A 19,738-nucleotide genomic window follows, 5' to 3' on the forward strand; every position below is an offset into this window, starting at 1 on the left:
CCACCTTAAATAGTTCTATTGTCTGGATATCTCATTGTTCAATATTTTTGAAAAAGGATGTTGCTGAATAAGCAATATAAAGAAGTCATACTTGAATAGGGAGTATACCTGGCATATGGATGAGTGAAATCTTTTAATTTTTTCCTATTCTTTTTTCCCCCAAATATAGATTCCTTTAGGACACTAGTCCTTCCATCTGTAAGTATTCTTAAAATCTTAGAAATATAAATCGTATGTTTCCAACTTGGATTTTATTTACTTTTTCATTTGGCTAATTTGATTATATTTTACAGCTCCAATTTAGTAATCAGTATGTAGGTGTTATTTTGTTTCTTTAGATTAATAAATTTGAGTGCCCACTCAGAAGAACCTGGGATTTCAATCTGAATGTCTTAAATGCAAACTCATTTTTATGGGCAAACAGCAATATGTAAATGTAACACATGTGTGCATCAGTGGAGGGATTCACATTTTTTACTAGCGGTTCTGGGGGTGTGGCTTGGGGGTGGTGTGGCTTGGTGGGCATGGCTTGGTGGGTGTGGCAGGGGAAGGATACTGTAAAATCTCAATTTCCTCCCAATCAGCTGGGAATTGGGAGGCAGAGAATAGATGGGGGCAGGGCCAGTCAGAGGTGGTATTTATGAGTTCTCCAAACTACTCAAAATTTCCGCTACCGGATCTCCAGAACTGGTCAGAACCTGCTGAATATCACCTCTGGTACATTAATAAAATATGAGAAATATATGTAAAAAATTTAAATTGTACTTATATCCAAAATATTTTATTTTTTCCTAGCCTGGATGATTAAAGTCTGTCTTCGGGCTTTGCTCTTATTTAATCTCAAACTGAAGACAGTTCCTTGTCTGATCTACAAACATAGAGAAATTCTCACAACCTGAAATCTATCTAGTGAAATACAGCCAGAACTTTGGTGTATTGTAAAGTATTTTATTCGATCCATGAATCACAATCTGACATTACCAAAATGTAAACTATTTACATGTTAAAAACAGGGTACAACGTATGTTAATATGTTATATTAACATAACTTATATAACTTATATTAAAATTTATATTGGTTGCGAACCCAAAATAGTCATCTTTTAGAAGGTCAAAAGATTTTTGGTTTCAGTAATACCTTGAATCTACTAATAATTCATAATTCCTGTTGGCTTGGAATTGCAAATAGCAAGAGCTCCCTTCAAGGCCTTTTTTTCTTGGTCTTTGTTAAAATATTTCAGAAGTTAGCAATGAAAGGAGATGCTTGGAAACTTGATAAAATGACTGGGAGGACAAGGACAATTAAAAGGGACTGAGAGAAGTTTTGGTTGTAAGTCATTGAGGTCATAATTTGAGTCAGTATATGAGTAGGCTTAATTTTATGAAAACTTTTGCAACAGTCTTTTAAGCAATTCATCGCAGTAGTTAAGCAAATCACATGATTGTTAAGTGAATCATATGGTGGTAAGTCTAAATTCAGTGTTTTTTGCCAGAAAATGGGCTGTATCGTGATATATCAGGCCATATTGGGATGTTTTTTCTCTTTGCGGAGCTGGGGTGGGTGCGACCCACGTGGGCCGTATCTGGCCTGTGGGCCACCAATTTGACAGGCCTACTCTAGAAAATTCTATCAGTGTGTGGAATGACTCCAATATTGTGGTTCTTGGGGTAATGAACAAGCCCTCCTACAACTCCCATAACCATTAGAATTGGCATCCCTGCCTTAAAGACTAATAACTTTATTATTGCGTAAGCTTTTGTGAATTATAGTGCCTTTCCTCGGGCACTTCTTGTAAGAGGAATGCTATATATTAACTAGACTCAATTATTTGGGGAATGGGGAAGGTTGTGAAAATTAGTGATAGTGGCAGTAAAGCACTGAGCAGCTAGTTAAGAAAATTTGGATATGTTTAATTCCCAAGAAATGATGTTCAAACTTCGAATCAATTCTAACTCTTTGGTTTTGCAAAATGAGGGAAAACACAAGAGGGAAAATGTACTTCAAAAGCGGAGCAGACAAGCAGGATTTGAGGTTGATTGGAAGGTAAATAAGAAATTAATAGAGAGTGATTTCATTTCTTTCTACCCTTCAGAAGAAAATGCCTGTTGGTTCTGATGCCAGGACAACTAGGCAGTGCAGGTTAACTCTTAGACCCACAATGTTAATGTATATGATCTTTATGTCTTTTGACTTCCAGTCATCTGTTTCCCCGTGTCTCTAAGGACATGTAAGAATGACTAGAACCAGTTCTGCCTAATGGTTAAGATGCCTGGCTTAGGAACCAGGAGACTGTGAGTTCTAGCACTTCCTTAGTCTGGAAAGCCAGCTGGAGGATTTTGGCCAGTCACGCTCTCAACCCAACCTATCTTCCAAGGTGGTTATTGTGGGAAAAATAGGAGAGGAAGGAGCATTAGGTATGATTGCCATTATTTCAAAATAAGAATAAATCTGGGATTAAAAAGAAATCAAATAAATACAACAGCAGCAATGGTAATGGTAATGAAATGAGTTTTCTTCCTCAGCTCCCGTTGGGCAGTTCTGATGGCGATTATGAGTTATTAGTGAATGGATATTCCAAAGAAAAACTGATGTTTTCTAATCGCGCATCACTGCCGTTTGAAAGCAAAAGTTTTTCAGTCTTCATCCAGACTGACAAGCTAATGTATAAACCAGGACAAGAAGTGAAAATACGGGTTGTTACTGTGCTTTCTGACCTCAAGCCATATAATACTCCTGTAAATATATACATTAAGGTAAGCATAGATTTAAAATTATTTGGCAAAGAAGGGATTTCATGTGGAATATGTGAAAATTACTCTTGTGCTTTCGGTAGAGCAGCAGGAAGGTGATTTCTTGTAAAAGACACCCTAAATAAATATGTATTTGTACAGAGTATAGATCAGTACTGGCAAACCTTTTCATCACCAAGTGCCGAAACGGGAGCACCTGCATGCCAAAAACTGGAAGAGCAGTCACCCGGTGTGCATGTGCAGGCTAGCTGGTCTTCGTGCGTGAATGTGCATCAGAAATCGGAAGACCAGGTGTATAGTGGATATTTGCACGCCTGTCCAGTGCACACATACGCACCTGGTGGCTGCTCTTCCGGTTTCCACAATTGTGAATTGTTGCAACGGGTGACGGCTTGCGTGCCTGGAGAGATGGCTCTGTGTGGTGATGGCCACAGGTTTGCCATCACGGGTATAGATGTTCCCACGGTGGTCCAAATTACGTGTTTTTCCAAACTAAACTTATGTTTTAGATAACAATTGATGTAAATTCAGGGTAAATTTTATTGCTCTTTAGAAAAGAGCTGTAGTAGGGGAATGATGGGCAAGAGATTCTTGGAAAGTGCTAACTTTCATTATTTACATATTGATTTAAAGCATTTACATGGCCACGCAATTCAAACAGCATGACTCTGGGTAACATAAAAGAATAATTCTAAAATTATTGACACCTCATTAGATATATTCATGTGTAGAAAATACTTTATCACCAGAAAATAGCAATAGCAATAGCAGTTAGACTTATATACCGCTTCATAGGGCTTTCAGCCCTCTCTAAGCGGTTTACAGAGTCAGCATATTGCCCCCACAGTCTGGGTCCTCATTTCACCCCCCTCGGAAGGATTGAAGGCTGAGTCAACCGTGAGCCGGTGAGATTTGAACCGTTGAACTGCAGATAACAGTCAGCTAAAGTGGCCTGCAGTACTGCACCCTAACCACTGCGCCACCTCGGCTCAAATGTGCCTCAATGGCTTAATAGACAGTGTAGAGCAAGCCATAATGTAGCTATTGGTTTCAGCGAGTTGTGGTTAAACAAACCATAGCTAAGTAAGACATGAGAACTTGGTAACAGTTGAGAATTTTCTACGGAAATGAAGTCTGCCAAAAACAAACAAACAAACAATTGTATTGAGGCTCTGTAACAAATGATGAAATTCATTGTGATATAATGATAAAGTGAAATCATTTCAGAAAATTAACTCCTGTTGCCACAGGGATTTCTAATCTTAACATCTGCAACCTTTTTGATTATATAGTGCAATTGATGGTGAAGTTTTCTAGGTGAATATTTTCTGCTGAAGCATACTTTGTTTCCATAAGGCTATTTTAGCAGTCATATATTGCACTAAATTCTTTATTCTGAATTAACATATATTTTTGTTAGGATCCTCAGCGTAATTTGATTCAGCAATGGTTGACACAGAATGGAAAAATGGGCAAGATCACTAAGCAGTTCAAATTATCCAAATATCCTCTCTTTGGTGATTGGTCTATAGAGGCTCAAGTACATGTGAGTATAATTAAGACATCTTTGTATTTAAGGTAGAAGTGGGCAACCTTTTGATGACAGCTTTAATTTAAGGCGGAGTAAAGGCTGTATAGTGGGTGGGGCTAGATTACACTTAGATTAAGCTCCAAGGACTCCAAAAGTTCATTCGTGATCACAGACTACCTGTTTCTGATTTAATAAGTGATGGTATACTTTTCACTTTTTTATAGTCTGAATGATTCATTAGATACCATGTTTCCCCGAAATTACGACATGATAATAAGGCCATGCCACATTTTTCTGGTGGGCAAAAATATAAGCCCTCCCCTGCAAATAAGCCCCCTGGACAACCCCCCACTTCCGGCCAGGAAGAGTACCGCTCACCAACCTAGCGGTATCCTGAAGGTGCCAAGCCGTGGGAACTGGAGGGGGGGAGGCAAAGGTGATTGCGTTGCTTAGCACCTTCGGGATTCTGCTAGGTTGGTGAGCGGCTCTGTGCCCAGCTGAAGAGGGGAGTTACCAGGTGGCTGCTCTCTTGTGAGTGGGCTGCCAAAGAGCCGGGCACAGCCTCATGGGCGAGTGGCTGTGTTGCGCTATCACAGCAGCGCAACAGAGCAGCCATGAAGCAACCACACTCATGAACAGGCACCCGACAAATCCCCTTTCCAGCCGGACACAGCGCCATTCACTGACCTATGGGTATCTCCAAGGTGCATGAGCGCCTGTTCGCTGCTGCCCGGCTCCCGCAGCTTGGCGCCTTAGAAACGGCAGTGGATGGCGCTCTGCACAGCTGGAGAGGGGGATTGTGCGAGCGGCTGTTCCACTCTCGCTCGTGCGACTCCCAGCCTCACGATGCCCAGCTCTCTCTGCAGAGCCAGGGGACCTCTGCTGCCGCCGCATGGCTTTTTCTGCAGCTTCCAAACCGAGTCTTCTGGCAGTGACCGCTCTGGGCATACGCTCTATGGTTGTACGTTCTGCCGGAAGCTGGCCCACAACCATAGAGGAGGTTGGGGAGGAACATGGGCCAGTCCTTGAGTCTGGGGAAGGCTTGGACGACGGCTCTGTGTTGGATGCAGAGAGGGGGCCAGGGCCATCTGGGCCTCCAGAGCCTCCAGAGTCAGACAGCAGCAAGGCGCTCCCCTTGTTCCCATTGCGTGTATGCGCAGAGCTGCCAGAAGACAAGAACAGTTAAGACAGAAGGGATGACTTGGAAGTAAGACTTGGGGGTGATTGGCCCCTCCCATAGGACATAAAGGAGGAGCAAAGGCACATGAGCCTTTGCAGGAAGCAATTTGATTCATGCTGGTCAGTTTACCTTCTGAAGCTCCGTTTGGACTCTTTGCTCTGTGTGGCCTTGCCATGCTTTTCTATTATATAACTTCTATTTTTGCTTGTGTTTCCATAGGATCAATCCTATTATCAATCATTTACAGTAATGGAATATGGTAAGTGATAACCCTCTGCTCTTTAAAAATAGGTTCTTATAAAAAATTTTAAGGCAGAAGGTGAATAAATTTTTAAATTTAGGAAGGCAATGATTCTTCCACAAAACTGAAATCAAAAATATTACTTACCATTTAAAAAAAACATGGAAATTATAATACTCAGATTGCAAGACTGTTTAGCATAAAGTTGAATAACTTGAATCCTGACAGTAATTCTTAGAGTAAACAAAGTGAAATCACTGGGTGGGACTTAAGTAATCATGATGAACTTCTAGCATGAGCAAGGTCAGATGTAGCTTTGAGTATCCACTTGTTTGTAATGTTAAATTTATCTTTTACAGCTTGCCAAACCAAAAATCATTCTGAGATCTATCCATTCATTCATTCATTCATTCATTCATTCATTCATTCATTCAGTGAGGTCTTCCTTGAATTAAAAATATATAGCAGAAGATCACTCAAGCGTAATCTTTTAGGTGCTTCGGTTTCTTCATTAGATAATTTTAATTGTTATTGCTTCTCAGCCTTTTGGCTAAGATCAAGTGTAATCGATGCTTTTGGGTTTTTTCAGTGGCACCAAAGTTTGAAGTTTCTTTAACAACACCTACGTATTATTCTGTGCAAAGTAGGTTGAATGGCACTATCACAGCAAAGTAAGTAAAAAGTAAATATTATAGAATTGATAACAATATCTAGGTTTCAGTACACACACACACACGTGCTGATGGTTTATTTAAATTGGAATATCAGTGAGGTTGCATGATGATCTCTGTGAAATAAACAAACAATTACTTAATGGAATGTGGGCATGACCCGTCAAAATCGCACTCGACTAAACCGTGCCCGATTAAACCGCGTCGCTGACGTCATCAACAGGGCGACAACAGCCAGCACAGAGAAAGAAGGGCGCTTTAAATAGCGCTTTGAAAGCAAGCCGATTCAACTTAAGGTAAGGGTCAGGTTTAGGGTTAGGTTAAGGGTTAGATTAAGGGTTAGGTTAAGGGTTAGGGTTAGGTTTAGGGTTAGGTTAAGGGTTAGGATTAGGTTTAGGGTTAGGTTAAGGGTTAGGTTTAGGGTTAGGTTAAGGGTTAGGGTTAGGATTAGGTTTAGGGGGGTTAGGTTTAGGTTTAGGGTTTACAGCGTGCTTCTGTCTCCGCACTGTTGTCGCCCTGTTGATGACGTCAGCGACACGGTTTAGTCGGGCGCGGTTTAGTCGAGCACGGTTTTGTGGGTGAACCGAATTTGGGCAATAGTATACTGGCTGACACAGTATTTTATAGATTAAGATTCTGACTTGCGCACAATGGCATCACCTGATGAGTATTATTCAGATTATGAAAAGAGAGAATCACCTATGACACAGGTACACTTAGGACTGATAACCTAGTTTATGCCTTCTGTATTTTACAACTGCAACCTATATAGAAGATTGTGGTTGTAATGTAATAGGAATAAATGTAAAAGAGAATTAATGAACCAATTAATTAAAAATTGTTCTATATTTGTGAAATTAAGAGGAAGGAGAAAGGGAATAATGTAATACAGGTAATCTGAATGGAAATGAACTGATGGCATGGAGTGGAATTGATGAATTCAGGAAGGGAAAGTATGGGTTTAACAATGAATGAAAAGTATGTGTATATCAGAAATTACTATGTTTCAGTTTTTTACTGCATATAAAAATAGGAATCCATATGTTGATGATGATTTCATATTATTATTCAGTGAACTGAATGATAGAAAAGCTAGAAATTAGGTTTTTTTTTTTGAAAAATGATATAATTCTCTGAATGAATGTCTCCAAGGGGAGAATATTATTCTGATAGGCGATATGAATGGATGGCTAAGACAAGATGAGCGAATTATAGAAGATGTGATTGAGAAGGAAGAATGATGAGAATGGTGCCTGCTTGGTGATTATTATCTGCTTAATAGGTATGTAGGAATGTGCAGTGAAAAAAATGTTTCCTTTAACTATCACATTTATATAGCTATTCATCTCATAGTAAAGTCGCTCTAGGTTGCTTACAATAAAAACAATTATAACCTCAAAATATTAAAACAACTAAGTTAAAAATCATCAACAATATTAATAACAAGACAGTGGAGGAAATTTATGTTTAATATAATGCAGCAATCTCATCATACTGCCTTGAAACCCCCAGATCTGCTGTCAGAGCTGTGTTTTAAGGGAATTTCGGAAGGATGTCATGGATGTCAAGTCTTACCTCAGGGGAACAATGTTCCACATGGCAGGTGGCTTCACAGAAAAGGTCTTCTGGATTCCTCCAGATGAATCTCTTTTGCAGATAGCACCTGCAACATAGATCTTTTGCTGGACCTAATGGGAAAGGCAGATGTAATCGGGCAGAGGGGGGGGGGTGTCCCTCAGGTATCCTAGCCGCATGTGATGTGTGTTAGGAAAATAGAGTCAATGATTGTAAGTTAACCATCTATGGTGAAAAATTAGAGCAGGTATATCAAGCTGTGCATCTTTTAAGTTCAAACCCTAGCAGCTTTAAAGGTACTATGTTGTTCGGTAATATGTGGTCTATTGGGAGGAATTAATGTTTGTCAAAATAAGTGAAAACAGATGTACGTCCTCCTGTACATATTTGGGTATAACAGGAAAAAAAATAAAAACTGCTGTGAGAGGGCATAGTTAAAGAAATGAAAGGGCATAGTTTAAAAATGAAGCTGTTTGGTCATATGGAAAGGAAACCATGAATATCAAATTGCAGAACAAATATATAGGCAAAGACTGCATTGATTGAAAAGAGGGTGATAAAAAGTTGTGATTGGATGCTATTGAAGAGATGTTCAAATGGAAACAGATGAGAGAAAAAAATTAAACCACTGTTTGCAAAATAAACTGTCCAGGTTAATAAGTACATGATGTGTTATCATATGTTTTCAGTCTGTCTATTGAAACTAACAATTTCCAACTGATACTTTTTTGTGGTGCTTTGGGTATTCATTTCAGGTACTTATATGGAAAACCAATGAAAGGAAAGGTCACTATTGATTTCTTCTCCTTGTTTCGAACAAAGAACAGAAAGATAACTAAAATAATGGAGGTGAGCCATACTCCGTTCTTGACAATATACTTATGTTTCAGGAAAATTGTGCGTCATGGCCCACCCTCACTCAACATATTCTAGTGATTTCTCCTGTGGTCTTTCTATTTTCCTTGCTGTTTTCTGATCCAGAATAGCTTCTTTCTCTTCCTCATACTACCACTTTAAACCCTTATCAGAACAACTTTAAAAAAGCTTTTTGCATTGTTTACTATTTCTTGCTTTTTGGTCTCAAAATTGACCTATATCTAGATGCAGTGGCATGTCAGAGTTTTGGAATGAAGTTGGGTCATAGGCCCTGTGCGATAGCTTATTGGCAGGAGTTTTAGGAAAAAGCATATGTGAAGGATTAGGATTCTCTTTTCTTTATCAATTTTAGAAATACGATATTTTATATTTATTTGCCTTCTAAAATTGAGTACTTTTAAAACAAGATTTAAATATTACTTGCTAAACCAAGTGCCTAGTCATTACTGCCATGGGTTAAGCAAACCAGTTCAAAATGACGAAGATTTCTTACCCACTTAAAACAAGTGTTAAAAGGAGATCCACCCCCCCAAAAAATAGTAATGTATGTAGTAAATGTGGAGATTAACTACAACAAAATATTATAACTGGGAAAAATTGAAGTATTGAAGTACTGAAAATAATCCCCTAATTTTAATTTTGTATCAGGTTTATAACATTTCAGCTATCACGGCTATTCTTTCCACAAATATCTTGTAAAACTGTAGCTAAACCAAAAGAGGAATTAGTGTTAATAGATCTCTGGGTCTTTTTTTGCCTTTTTCCACTTAGCTTTAGCGAGGAAGACTAACAGTTAGATACATTGTGGTGCAGATATATCTCAGTTCATATAAATTTGTGTATGGAAAAATATTAAAAATAAAATGTAATATATCATGACATTTTCGACCATTTTAAAACATTTTTATATTCTATGGTCAAGAACAGATCTTGTAAATGTTTTGGCTAGTGTGAGAATCAGGGCTGTCTATCTGTCTGTCTATCTATCTCTCTCCATCCATCCATCCATCCATCCATCCATCCATTTATCCATCCATAGATTTGGGATACCTCATCTTTATAATACATAAAAAAAGAGAGCCGGAAACAGCTAGCACGCATGTGCGGGGGAACCTTTACCTTTTTAATAGTGCTTAGAATGCATTTCAACCTAAAATGTACCCAGATTAAGATTCTGTGAAGTACTTGGTGGTCTCTGAGCTTGGTTGCTTGATTGCAGACATTTTGCTACCAGTACCAAGGAGTCTACAGTTCAGCCCTGAGCTACATATATTCTCTTCCACTGAGTCTCAGATTCAGATGTTGGCATGGTGTTCTGACCCGCCTCTTCCTACACCAAAGTACGCCAAGACAAAGATACTTCAAGGATTTATTAACACACAGACTAGACCTTGGCAGCAATCCAGCACAGATTAGACGTTGGCAGCAATCCAGCCTGCCAAGCTAGCCACAATAGTTTCTCCAGCTCTAATAAATACGTTGATTCCTGCGACAAGCGTGTGGAAAGCCATTCCTTTTATAGTCTTGAGAAGAGCCTAATTACCACCAGCTGAGTTCAATTATCTCCTGTAACTGCGTAACTGTTCTTTACGCCTGTTAGCCCTCCGTTGCCGGCCATCCAGGACCAACTCTCTTGTCTCCTCCCCACTGCTCCAAGGCTCAGGTGCCTCCTGGTGGCCAACCAGCCTCTCTGCGCCCTGCTCGGAGTCGGAACCCTGTCCAGGGTCCTCCAGAGCTGACTCATAGGGCCCCTTGCTGTCGGAGTCTGGTGGCAGCTCCAACGGCTCCTGCTGGGCCACAATAGCATGGTATTTTATTGTTTTGATTTCACAGTGAAATGCAGTAACAAAAATATTATATCTTAATATTATTTCTGGTTTATATTGCTTCAAATATAACATAGGATTAATCAATATATTTTTCCTGATCTCAGATTAATGGTTCTTTGAACTTCACACTGGAGAGTCCAGAGATAAAATATATAGCTGTCAGAGATGAGGATATATTGCATCCAGGACCTATAGAAATTATAGCTGTTGTTACAGAATCTCTTACAGGTATGTGGTTTAATGTGGCTTTTATAGAACATTGGAAGAGATCATATCAAAGGTCTATTTAATCCAGCTGTATCTTTTTACAGTGGACAGTCATAATCCCACAAGCACACAATGAGCCCAGTCACTAAATCACATTCATATTTCTTAGCAATTAAAATTTGGAGGTATGGTGGTTCAAATGTAGCTACCATAGCTTATTGCTATGGACAGGGTCTTTTTTGTTATTTGCTGGAGAAGGATATTTCATGGGCTTTGCAAAAGCTTACTCTACCTATTTTATTCAACAAATAAAAGTGAAAATCCATCACCTAACACTGGTCATTTGAAGCGAAATTTCATAATTTAAAAGGTTCTGGAAACTGGGATAAAGACATACCATCTACTACTATGCAAAACTATAAACCATCTACAAAATACAAAGCTTTGGATATTACATGAAGACATGAAGTGACTTGTTTTTTTGTTTTAGCATGTTGTATGAATCTAATCATACAGTGTTGTCACTTAGAATAAGTGCGAATTATTTTACTTCAGTTAAAAACAAACAAATCTGTGTCTATCATTTTTTAAAAACATCTCTGATTGTTATAATAGGAATCTCCCAAAATGCAAGTGCTACAGTATTTCCACAGCGACATGATTATTCATTAGACTTCTTTGATTATCCAAGATATTTGAAGCCGCCTCTGAACTTCATTGCTATGGTGAGTAGCGTTGTGTAACTTTGCTTCTTTCAGTATCATTTCAGAAATGGACTGAATGAATGATGGATCAGAAAGATGGAATGACGTTCTTAAAAAGCTACAAGTCTTAAGGCATCCATTTTGTTTCTCAAAATGTTCAATTGCAAATCAAAACTAAAGAGGCCAAAAATCTTCATCCCGATCTGACACGTTCACCTGGAGACTATATGTATAGTGTGGGCTATAATACCGTGTTTTCCCGAAAATAAGACAGGGTCTTATTTTCTTTTGACCTCCCCAAATTTTGCTTGGGCCTTTTTATCGGGGGGGGGGGTATTGGTTTGGGGTTGCCAGGTGGTTGCTGTCTTGCGAGCGAGCACCCGAAGAGCCGGGCACAGCCTCAGGGGCAAACGGCAGTGTTGCGCTGTCGCAGCAGTACAACAAAGCTGCCATGAGGTGACCACACTTATGAGCAGCCGCCCGGCAACACCACTTTCCAGCCGGGAAGAGCGCCACTCACCGACCCAGTAATATCCCAAAGGCGCTAAGCCACGTGGCGCTCTGCCCGGCTGGAAAGAGAGGTTGCACGAGCACTTGTTCTGCCTCCAGCTCACGTGCTTCCCAGCCTCACCATGCCCAATTCTCCCTGCAGGGCTGGGCCAGGGTGATGCCACGGCCCCGCTGCCACTGCAGCTCCACAGCCACCACCGCCGCAATCCTGCTGCCACCACCGCCATCACGGCCCCGCTGCTGCCACCATCACCATGTTCCGAGTATAACTAGCTTCCAAACTTTGGAGGGCTGCTGCCACGTCTTCCGGCAGCGCCCGTTCTGGGACTACGCTCTATTGTTGTGGGCTGGCTCGGCAGTGGATCTATGGTTGTGCACTGGCTGCTGGAAGACTTGCTGTCCGGAAGACTGTCCGGCAGCCAGCCCACAACCATAGAGCGCACTTCTAGAGGGACCGCTGCTGGAAGACTCGGCAGCCGAGTTTTGGAGTTTGGAAGCCGGAGAAGTTATGCTTGGAGTGCGGTGGGGGCGCACCAGGCGCTCGCGCAACCCCCCGCTCCAGCCGGGCAGAGCTACATGCACTGAGTTAGGAGGTATCCCTAATGTGCCAAGCTTCCGGAGCTGGGGAGCGGGCAGAGCTCCACGTACCTTGCACCTTAGGGATACCCCCTAGGTCAGTGAATGGTGCTCTGCCCGGCTGGAGACGGGGTTTGCTGGGCGGTTGCTCGTGAGCGTGGTCACCTCATGGCTGCTTTGCCCCTGAGGCTTTGCCCGGCTCTTCGGGAGCCAGTTCGCAAGGGAGCAGCTGCCCAGCAGCCCCAAAACTATAAGCCCTCCCCCTATAATAAGCCCAAGGCCATATTTTGTGGGGGCAAAAGAAAATAAGACCCTTTCTTATTTTCGGGGAAACACGGTAGTATTACCATTTCAAATAAATGCTGTATATAACAGTTACTATTGTTTTAAATAATTTTGTGTGTCTAAAGTTTAATTTGTTTTCAGCTGAATGTAAGAAGAACTGATAATCAGCCACTAACCTCTGTTGAACAAAAGAATAATGTCACAATCATGGTCACAGAGTTAAAAAATTCTTATCAGATACATGACTATAAAAACGAATTACATAGAAACAACACAGATGATGAGCTACATTATTATCCTGTTCCAGAAGATGGGATTATTCAGATTGAGCTTCCAGTTTCAGCCAATACAAGAGCTTTGCGTATTAAGGTATATTCCTTTCCTGTCATTTTGTCTAAAGGAAAACTTTTACTGGCCAGTGAAAATAATTTCAATATGGAAACTTGTTTAATGCCTGTCTTCTTCCTCAAATGTATCTTGCTACTTATCAGATATGTATGTTTCGTAATAATTGCAATAGAATACAAGAAAGAAAGAAGGAAAGTTTTTTCTATTGCTGTTGTTATGAAACCAGTTTCCCATTAGATAAAAACTCTTTTTAAGAATTGTGGTTTGGGTTTGAACTTTCCCAAAGTTGATGGGGCAAATAGGTGGGGAGGAGAGTGCCGTGGTTTGCTATGGCTCATTTGTAATCTAAACTGCATTAAAGAGTACCTCAATTTACAACAGTCCATTTAGTGACCCATTCAAAGTTACAACGGCACTGAAAAAAGTGACGTATACCCATTTTTTGCACCTAACGGCTGTTGCAATCACCTTTTGCGACCTTCTGACAAGTCAGTGGGGAAGCCAGATTTCACTTAACGGTGTTACTAACTTAACTGTGGTGATTCACTTAACAACTGTGCCAAGAAAGGTCATAAAATGGAGCAAAACTCACTTAACAAATGTCTCACTGAACAACAGAAATTTTGAGCTCAATTGTGGTCGTAAGTCGAGGACTAGATGTAATTTGAACAGGGCAAATGCTTGTACTCTAGCTGTGCTGTTAGCAAAATCCATCTCTTTTTTTTGCCTTTCTTTTTTTAATAGGCTGAATTTCTGGAGTGTGAGAGTTCCATAAAGATACACGATGTGTTCCACTCACCCAGTTTGTCTTACCTTCAGATCAGAAAAACAAGCAAGGATTCAAAAGTAATTGCTTCTATCAATAGTTTTTAAAGTAAAGAACTCTTATTACATTACGATTGGTGTTTTCACTCAAGGCCTCTTTTATTTTTCCTAGGCTGGGATACCTTTGGAACTCAGCGTTCAGAGCACCATACCATTGAAAGAGATCAACTATATGGTAGATAACAATTATTTTTTTAATTTTTGCAAAATAATTCCGAGCGTATCCTTCCTTAGCTGAGGACCTTGTTCTTTTTTTGCTTGGTGTGTAGATAAGGTATAGTCAAGGAGAAAAATGAAGGGCAAAGGAATAAATAGGTAAAGAAAGGCAAAAAAAGCGATAGGCTGTTTCTTCGAGGGGGACTGATTTTCAGCTGCCCTCTAAGAATTGAAGCATATCATTAGACTTCAGTTACTTTAGAACCAGAGGTGGGTTCCTACCAGTTCGCACCTATTCGGTAGAACCGGTTCGTCAAATCTACCGAACCGGTTAGAAGTGGTTCCACCAGTGGACCCGGAAAGCAGGCCACACCTACAGAAGAGGTTCCAAAATTTTTTGAAACCCACCACTGCCCCCCTCCACACACACACAGAGACAGACAGACTGACACAGAGAGAGAGAGAGAAAGAGAAAGAAAGGAAGAAATAAATAAATAAAAACAGAAAAAAAGAAAGAAAAAGAGTGAGAGATAAAAAGAAAAAAGGGACAGAGAGACAAAAGGAAGGAAAGAGAGAGAGAGAGAGAGAAAACACATGGCTGGCAAGCCACTCCCACAAAGGAGGCCACACCCACAGAGTAGGTTCCAAAAAAATTTGAAACCCACCACTGTTTAGAACCATGATGGTGAACCTATGGCACGTGTGCCTGAAGTGCAGCCATGTTGCCTGGCATGTGCGGCATCACCCGTTCTCTTCTGGGTTTCTGGCGGCCATGCACACATGACGATCCACTGGCCTTCATGCATGAGGCAGTGCTGAAAACTGGAAGAGCTAGTCTTCCATTTTCCAGTGTGAACATGTATGCTGGCATGCTGATTGTCACAAGCACGTGCACAGGAGTAACCAGAAGACTAGCTAGCTGGCGCACATGTGCACGCTAGAAACCGGAAGTTCATTTTCTGGTGTGCATGTGTCAATATCTTAGAACACTGCCTTAAAACACTGCCTTGGAACATCACTTCAGCATCACTGCCTTGGAACAACAAGGAAAGGCTAAAATAGAAGAGCTGAATGTCTACTTTTTCTCAAAATACAAATAGCAATAGCAGTTAGACTTATATACCGCTTCATAGGGCTTTCAGCCCTCTCTAAGCGGTTTACAGAGTCAGCATATTGCCCCCAACAACAATCCGGGTCCTCATTTTACCCACCTCGGAAGGATGGAAGGCTGAGTCAACCCTGAGCCAGTGAGATTTGAACAGCCGAACTGCAGAACTGCAGTCAGCTGAAGTAGCCTGCAGTGCTGCATTTAACCACTGCGCCACCTCGGCTCTAAAGAGTAGAAAAATTACGTAGAGAATTATAGTTGCAACCTGTGTTGTTATTTGGATTGTTGATATAACGATCATCGGTTCACTCACACAAATACTTTTAGGGAGATTGGGAATTGAGAAATTGGCATAGAGAGGATTTGTTTGAAGGAGTAAAATTGTCTAGAAATCTTTACAAAATTGATTACCTGTCAATATCCAATCTGTCTATGTGTCCCAAAACAATGTAAAAAATAGCAACAATTAAATAAAGAATTAAAAATAAAGAATTTTTGTAACTAATGTTAAAAAAGGGAACTTTAAAATAAAATATTGATTGTTCAATTTCTTTACATATCATCATTCAACTAGGGATGATTTTTATTTATTTATTTATTCATTCGTTTGTTTGTTCATTCATTCATTCATTCATTCATTCATTCATTCATTCATTCATTTCAAGCCCATCTTGCCAAAGAGAAGTCAAATAATAGTAATTATGCTGCAGTTAAAGACTTAGATTAATTCATCTGACATAGTTAACAAATACATACAAAATACATTTTGTGAAAGTATAGTTATTTTCTTTGGAAAAAATATGATTGTTGGATGAGCCGAGGTGGTGCAGTGGTTAGAGTGCAGCACTGCAGGCTACTTCAGCTGATGCAGTTCAGCAGTTCGGCTGTTCGAATCTCACCGGCTCAAGGTTGAGTCAGCCTTCCATCCTTCCGAGGTGGGTAAAATGAGGACCCAGACTGTGGGGGCGATATGCTGACTCTGTAAACCGCTTAGAGAGGGCTGAAAGCCCTATGAAGCAGTATATAAGTCTAACTGCTATTGCTAACTGCTATTGCTAAATCAGTTTCAAATCCTGAAACTTAGATTGCATATTTATGCTTGTGAATTTAGTAAGTTTTACTTCTCAACAATTCTGCTTAGGCCTTCATTGCTAATATCTGAATGTAATCGACTAGTAGTTACATTTTATAACCTTTTAATATAATTTAAAGAATTGGTAAATAGATTAATGTAGTACTTACAGCTAGGAAGAGAATGATCCACAGTTAAACATACAGTTCTTTACATCAGAGTTGATCTGATTAGGTGGAAAATATAGTTCTAATATATAAAAACTACACATTAAAACATTTTTTAAAAATAAAATATTTAATACTCCCTTGTATCTCTGATTAAAGATACTTCCTTAAACTAAACTTGTATCACTGATTAAAGAAACATTTTGGACTATAATTTTGTGTTGTTTGAGAAAAAGTTTCATAAACTCAAATTTGTCTCGGAGTTGATATTATCAACCGATGAAAGCTTTAATTTCAAATTAAATATTATATCTGATCCTGTCCTTTCCCAGACAGAGTAATCTTGTATATATTTCTTTTTAAAAAGTGATGTTTGGATTAGAAACCATTCATATTATTTTTATAAGGGTTTCATATGTTTTAGGTGTGGTAATTATTATTTTTAACTCATAGGTGATGTCCAGAGGTCAAATTGTGGATGCAGGGAAAAAGAACACCACAAAATTAAGTTTAATTCCAGAAAATTCTTGGGCTCCTATGGCTTGCATAATTGTCTTCTATGTGCATGATAACGGGGAAATAATAAATGATGCTCTACATTTTCGTGTTCATCTGACTTTAAAAAATCAGGTAAATGTACCAGCCTTCCTTTCATAATAAATGGAGAGGTGGAATTTTACAAACCAGCTGTGTTAATAGACCATAGAGTTACATCAGTGCTCCAGAGATGGACTTTGGTATCTTACAAGATGCATACCAGTAGAAGGAGGGTAGTTAGATTAAGACAATACTGAAAGCTATTTAAAGCTTGTTAAAGAAAGTATTTTCTTCTAAATCTGTAACTAGCATAAACCTTGAAACCAAGTTCCCCTGACATAATAGATAATTAACTAAGTGCCTGACTGGCTGGGGGGTTCTGGGAGTTGACGTCCACAGGACTTAAAGTCGCTAAGGTTGAGAAACACTGCCCTAGAGTATCAAGTGGCCAGTTGACTGCTGGAACAAATTTCTTTGTCTTGTCCTCCATCTGTTCTCCCCTTTTCTTTTCCTAGTTTTAACATGTGACCTCCAGTCTCTTACATTCCTTGTCTGCTCTCTTGTTATTGTTCTCTTTCTTCAGGTGTCCTATTTTATGTTCAAAGTAGTCGATTTTTAAAAATCCTCTCTACTCTTCAACAATCCAGATGATCATTCTGAGCTACTCTTTGTCCCCCATGAGAAAATATTCAGAAGCTGTGTGTGTGTGAGTGAAAAGATTTTAGGGAGAATGATACACATAGACATAATATAATGCTTTCTCTAACACACGGGCCTCAAATCTTTTTAATTTATACTTCTATTTATCAGAAAAAAAGTATTATCTTCCACTCAGAAGTAGAACCACTGAGTTCCAGAGATCTTTCTCAGAAAGTGTGTATAGTGTTGTTATCCCATTTCTGCATCTGGTGTGGCTCTTACAATTTTGCAACTTTTGCAACTTTAATAAGATTTGTATGCCGCCGACTCTCTAGGGACTCTGGGCAGCTCACAACAAAAGTAAAACATAAAAATATTAAAAATACAGTTATTTAAAATAAGACATCATCCATTCAATCAAGTGGGGCTGGATTTTAATCAACAGCCCCAGGACTGCCGGAACAGCCAGGTCTTGGTTGCTTTACAGAAGGCCAGGAGAGTGGTAAGGGTCCGGATCTCTGCGGGTAGCTCGTTCCATAAGGCCGGCGCAGCTACAGAGAAGGCCCTCATTCGGGGAGCCGCCAACCAGCATTGTCCGGTCGACGGCACCCGGAGGAGGCCCAATTTTGGGACTTGTTCAATTGCATCATAGGTAAATCTATTTCAAAAATATAATATTTGATCTTCCCCAGATTAACATGCATTGGAGTAAAAGTAAAGCTGGACCTGCTGAAGACATCACCCTCAAAATCAAAGTGACAGAACCCCAAACCTCTGTTGGACTTTTAGTTATTGACAAAAGTATAAATTTGTTGGGAAAAAGACATGATATCACAGAGGATGCTGTAAGTTACTTTTTCTTTTTTCTTTTGCAAGAGTGCATTGGTTTAGAACAGAAGTGTTAAATTCCAGGGTGCTTAGATTTTAAGATAGTGACTTACTTTTACTTGCTATAAATTAAAATAGAAACCGAGACCTCTGAACTGGCTATCCTAGAAACAGCAAAGGTCTGGCCTGTAGTGCCTCTGCCAGCGAAAACAGAGCTTGGGAGGGCTGCGTGTAGCCCTCCCAAGCTCTGTTTTTGCTGGCAGAGGGTTGTAGGATGCCATCGCGGGTGAAAATGGAACTCATGAGGTCCACGGGCAGTACTCCCAAGCTCTTTTTCTCTGGCAGAAAGTTGCAGGAGGCCATCACAGCCAAAACAGAGTTCGAGAGACCGTTATTGCTGGCAGAGTACTCGGACCATCACAGGTGCCCCCGACATGAGTGATGTCGAGCTGGCCACCCCACCCCCCCCCCGGCCATGCCCCCTCCTCCCAAGGTCAAACACAACCCTGGAATAAAATCTATTTTGACACCCTTGGTTTAGAAGTGCTTTATTGTGACTTGTTTCCTTAAAATGTTGAAACAAATTGAAACTATAAAATAGTTAATATGCATTAATGTTAATCAGTTTAGTAGTAAACTTCATTCTCTGGTAATCTGAGTAACATTATATTTTACATCAAAACATGTTTGCATTTATTTACTTCATTCTCTGATAAGCATGCAGTTAAGAAGGAATTTATTAGGATATGTAATTCTCATTTTTGTTAAAGTAGAACATTCGTAGCAAAAGAAATAATAGAAACTAAAAACAAATGTAATGAGTTCGTATGCATTTACAAATTATCAGTGAACTCTTAATGAATGATGAAAAAGAAATAAAATGTCTTTAGATATTTTCAAGACGTTGCATGCTGATGGTAAAACTGATGGCCAATTATAGCTCAATCTTTGGTGTCATTCTTCACTGCCCTGGTTCAAAATTTTAATTAGTAAATTACTTCCTTATGCAGCAAGGAAGCTACACAAGCAACTAACAACTCCATTACTAGGCTTCCATCAAACAACTCTTTTCAGAGAAAGGTCATAATGAATTAATTGTGTCCTGAAGATTTCTTTCATATG

The 19,738-nt window shown here is 39.8% G+C and overlaps 1 protein-coding gene across 3 annotated transcripts in view; it reads left to right on the plus strand.

Moving 5' to 3' along the window:
- The window catches only part of LOC148045175 (CD109 antigen-like), an 83,191-nt gene that overhangs the window by 23,785 nt on the left and 39,668 nt on the right, over positions 1-19,738 (plus strand). For all 3 annotated transcript variants that reach the window (XM_087718865.1, XM_087718864.1, XM_087718863.1), the window contains 13 exons: positions 170-198; positions 2,524-2,754; positions 4,172-4,297; positions 5,682-5,721; positions 6,293-6,374; positions 8,705-8,798; positions 10,759-10,882; positions 11,477-11,586; positions 13,078-13,305; positions 14,029-14,130; positions 14,222-14,284; positions 17,066-17,242; positions 18,481-18,633. In XM_087718865.1, the coding sequence (XP_087574991.1) occupies positions 170-198; positions 2,524-2,754; positions 4,172-4,297; positions 5,682-5,721; positions 6,293-6,374; positions 8,705-8,798; positions 10,759-10,882; positions 11,477-11,586; positions 13,078-13,305; positions 14,029-14,130; positions 14,222-14,284; positions 17,066-17,242; positions 18,481-18,633 (1,559 nt within the window). The remainder of the gene's footprint in view (positions 1-169; positions 199-2,523; positions 2,755-4,171; positions 4,298-5,681; positions 5,722-6,292; positions 6,375-8,704; positions 8,799-10,758; positions 10,883-11,476; positions 11,587-13,077; positions 13,306-14,028; positions 14,131-14,221; positions 14,285-17,065; positions 17,243-18,480; positions 18,634-19,738) is intronic.

Source organism: Thamnophis sirtalis, unplaced genomic scaffold (assembly GCF_051295495.1).
Source record: "Thamnophis sirtalis isolate CommonGarterSnake01/CBP01778 unplaced genomic scaffold, rThaSir2_p1.2 scaffold_6, whole genome shotgun sequence".
NCBI lineage: Eukaryota > Metazoa > Chordata > Lepidosauria > Squamata > Natricidae > Thamnophis > Thamnophis sirtalis.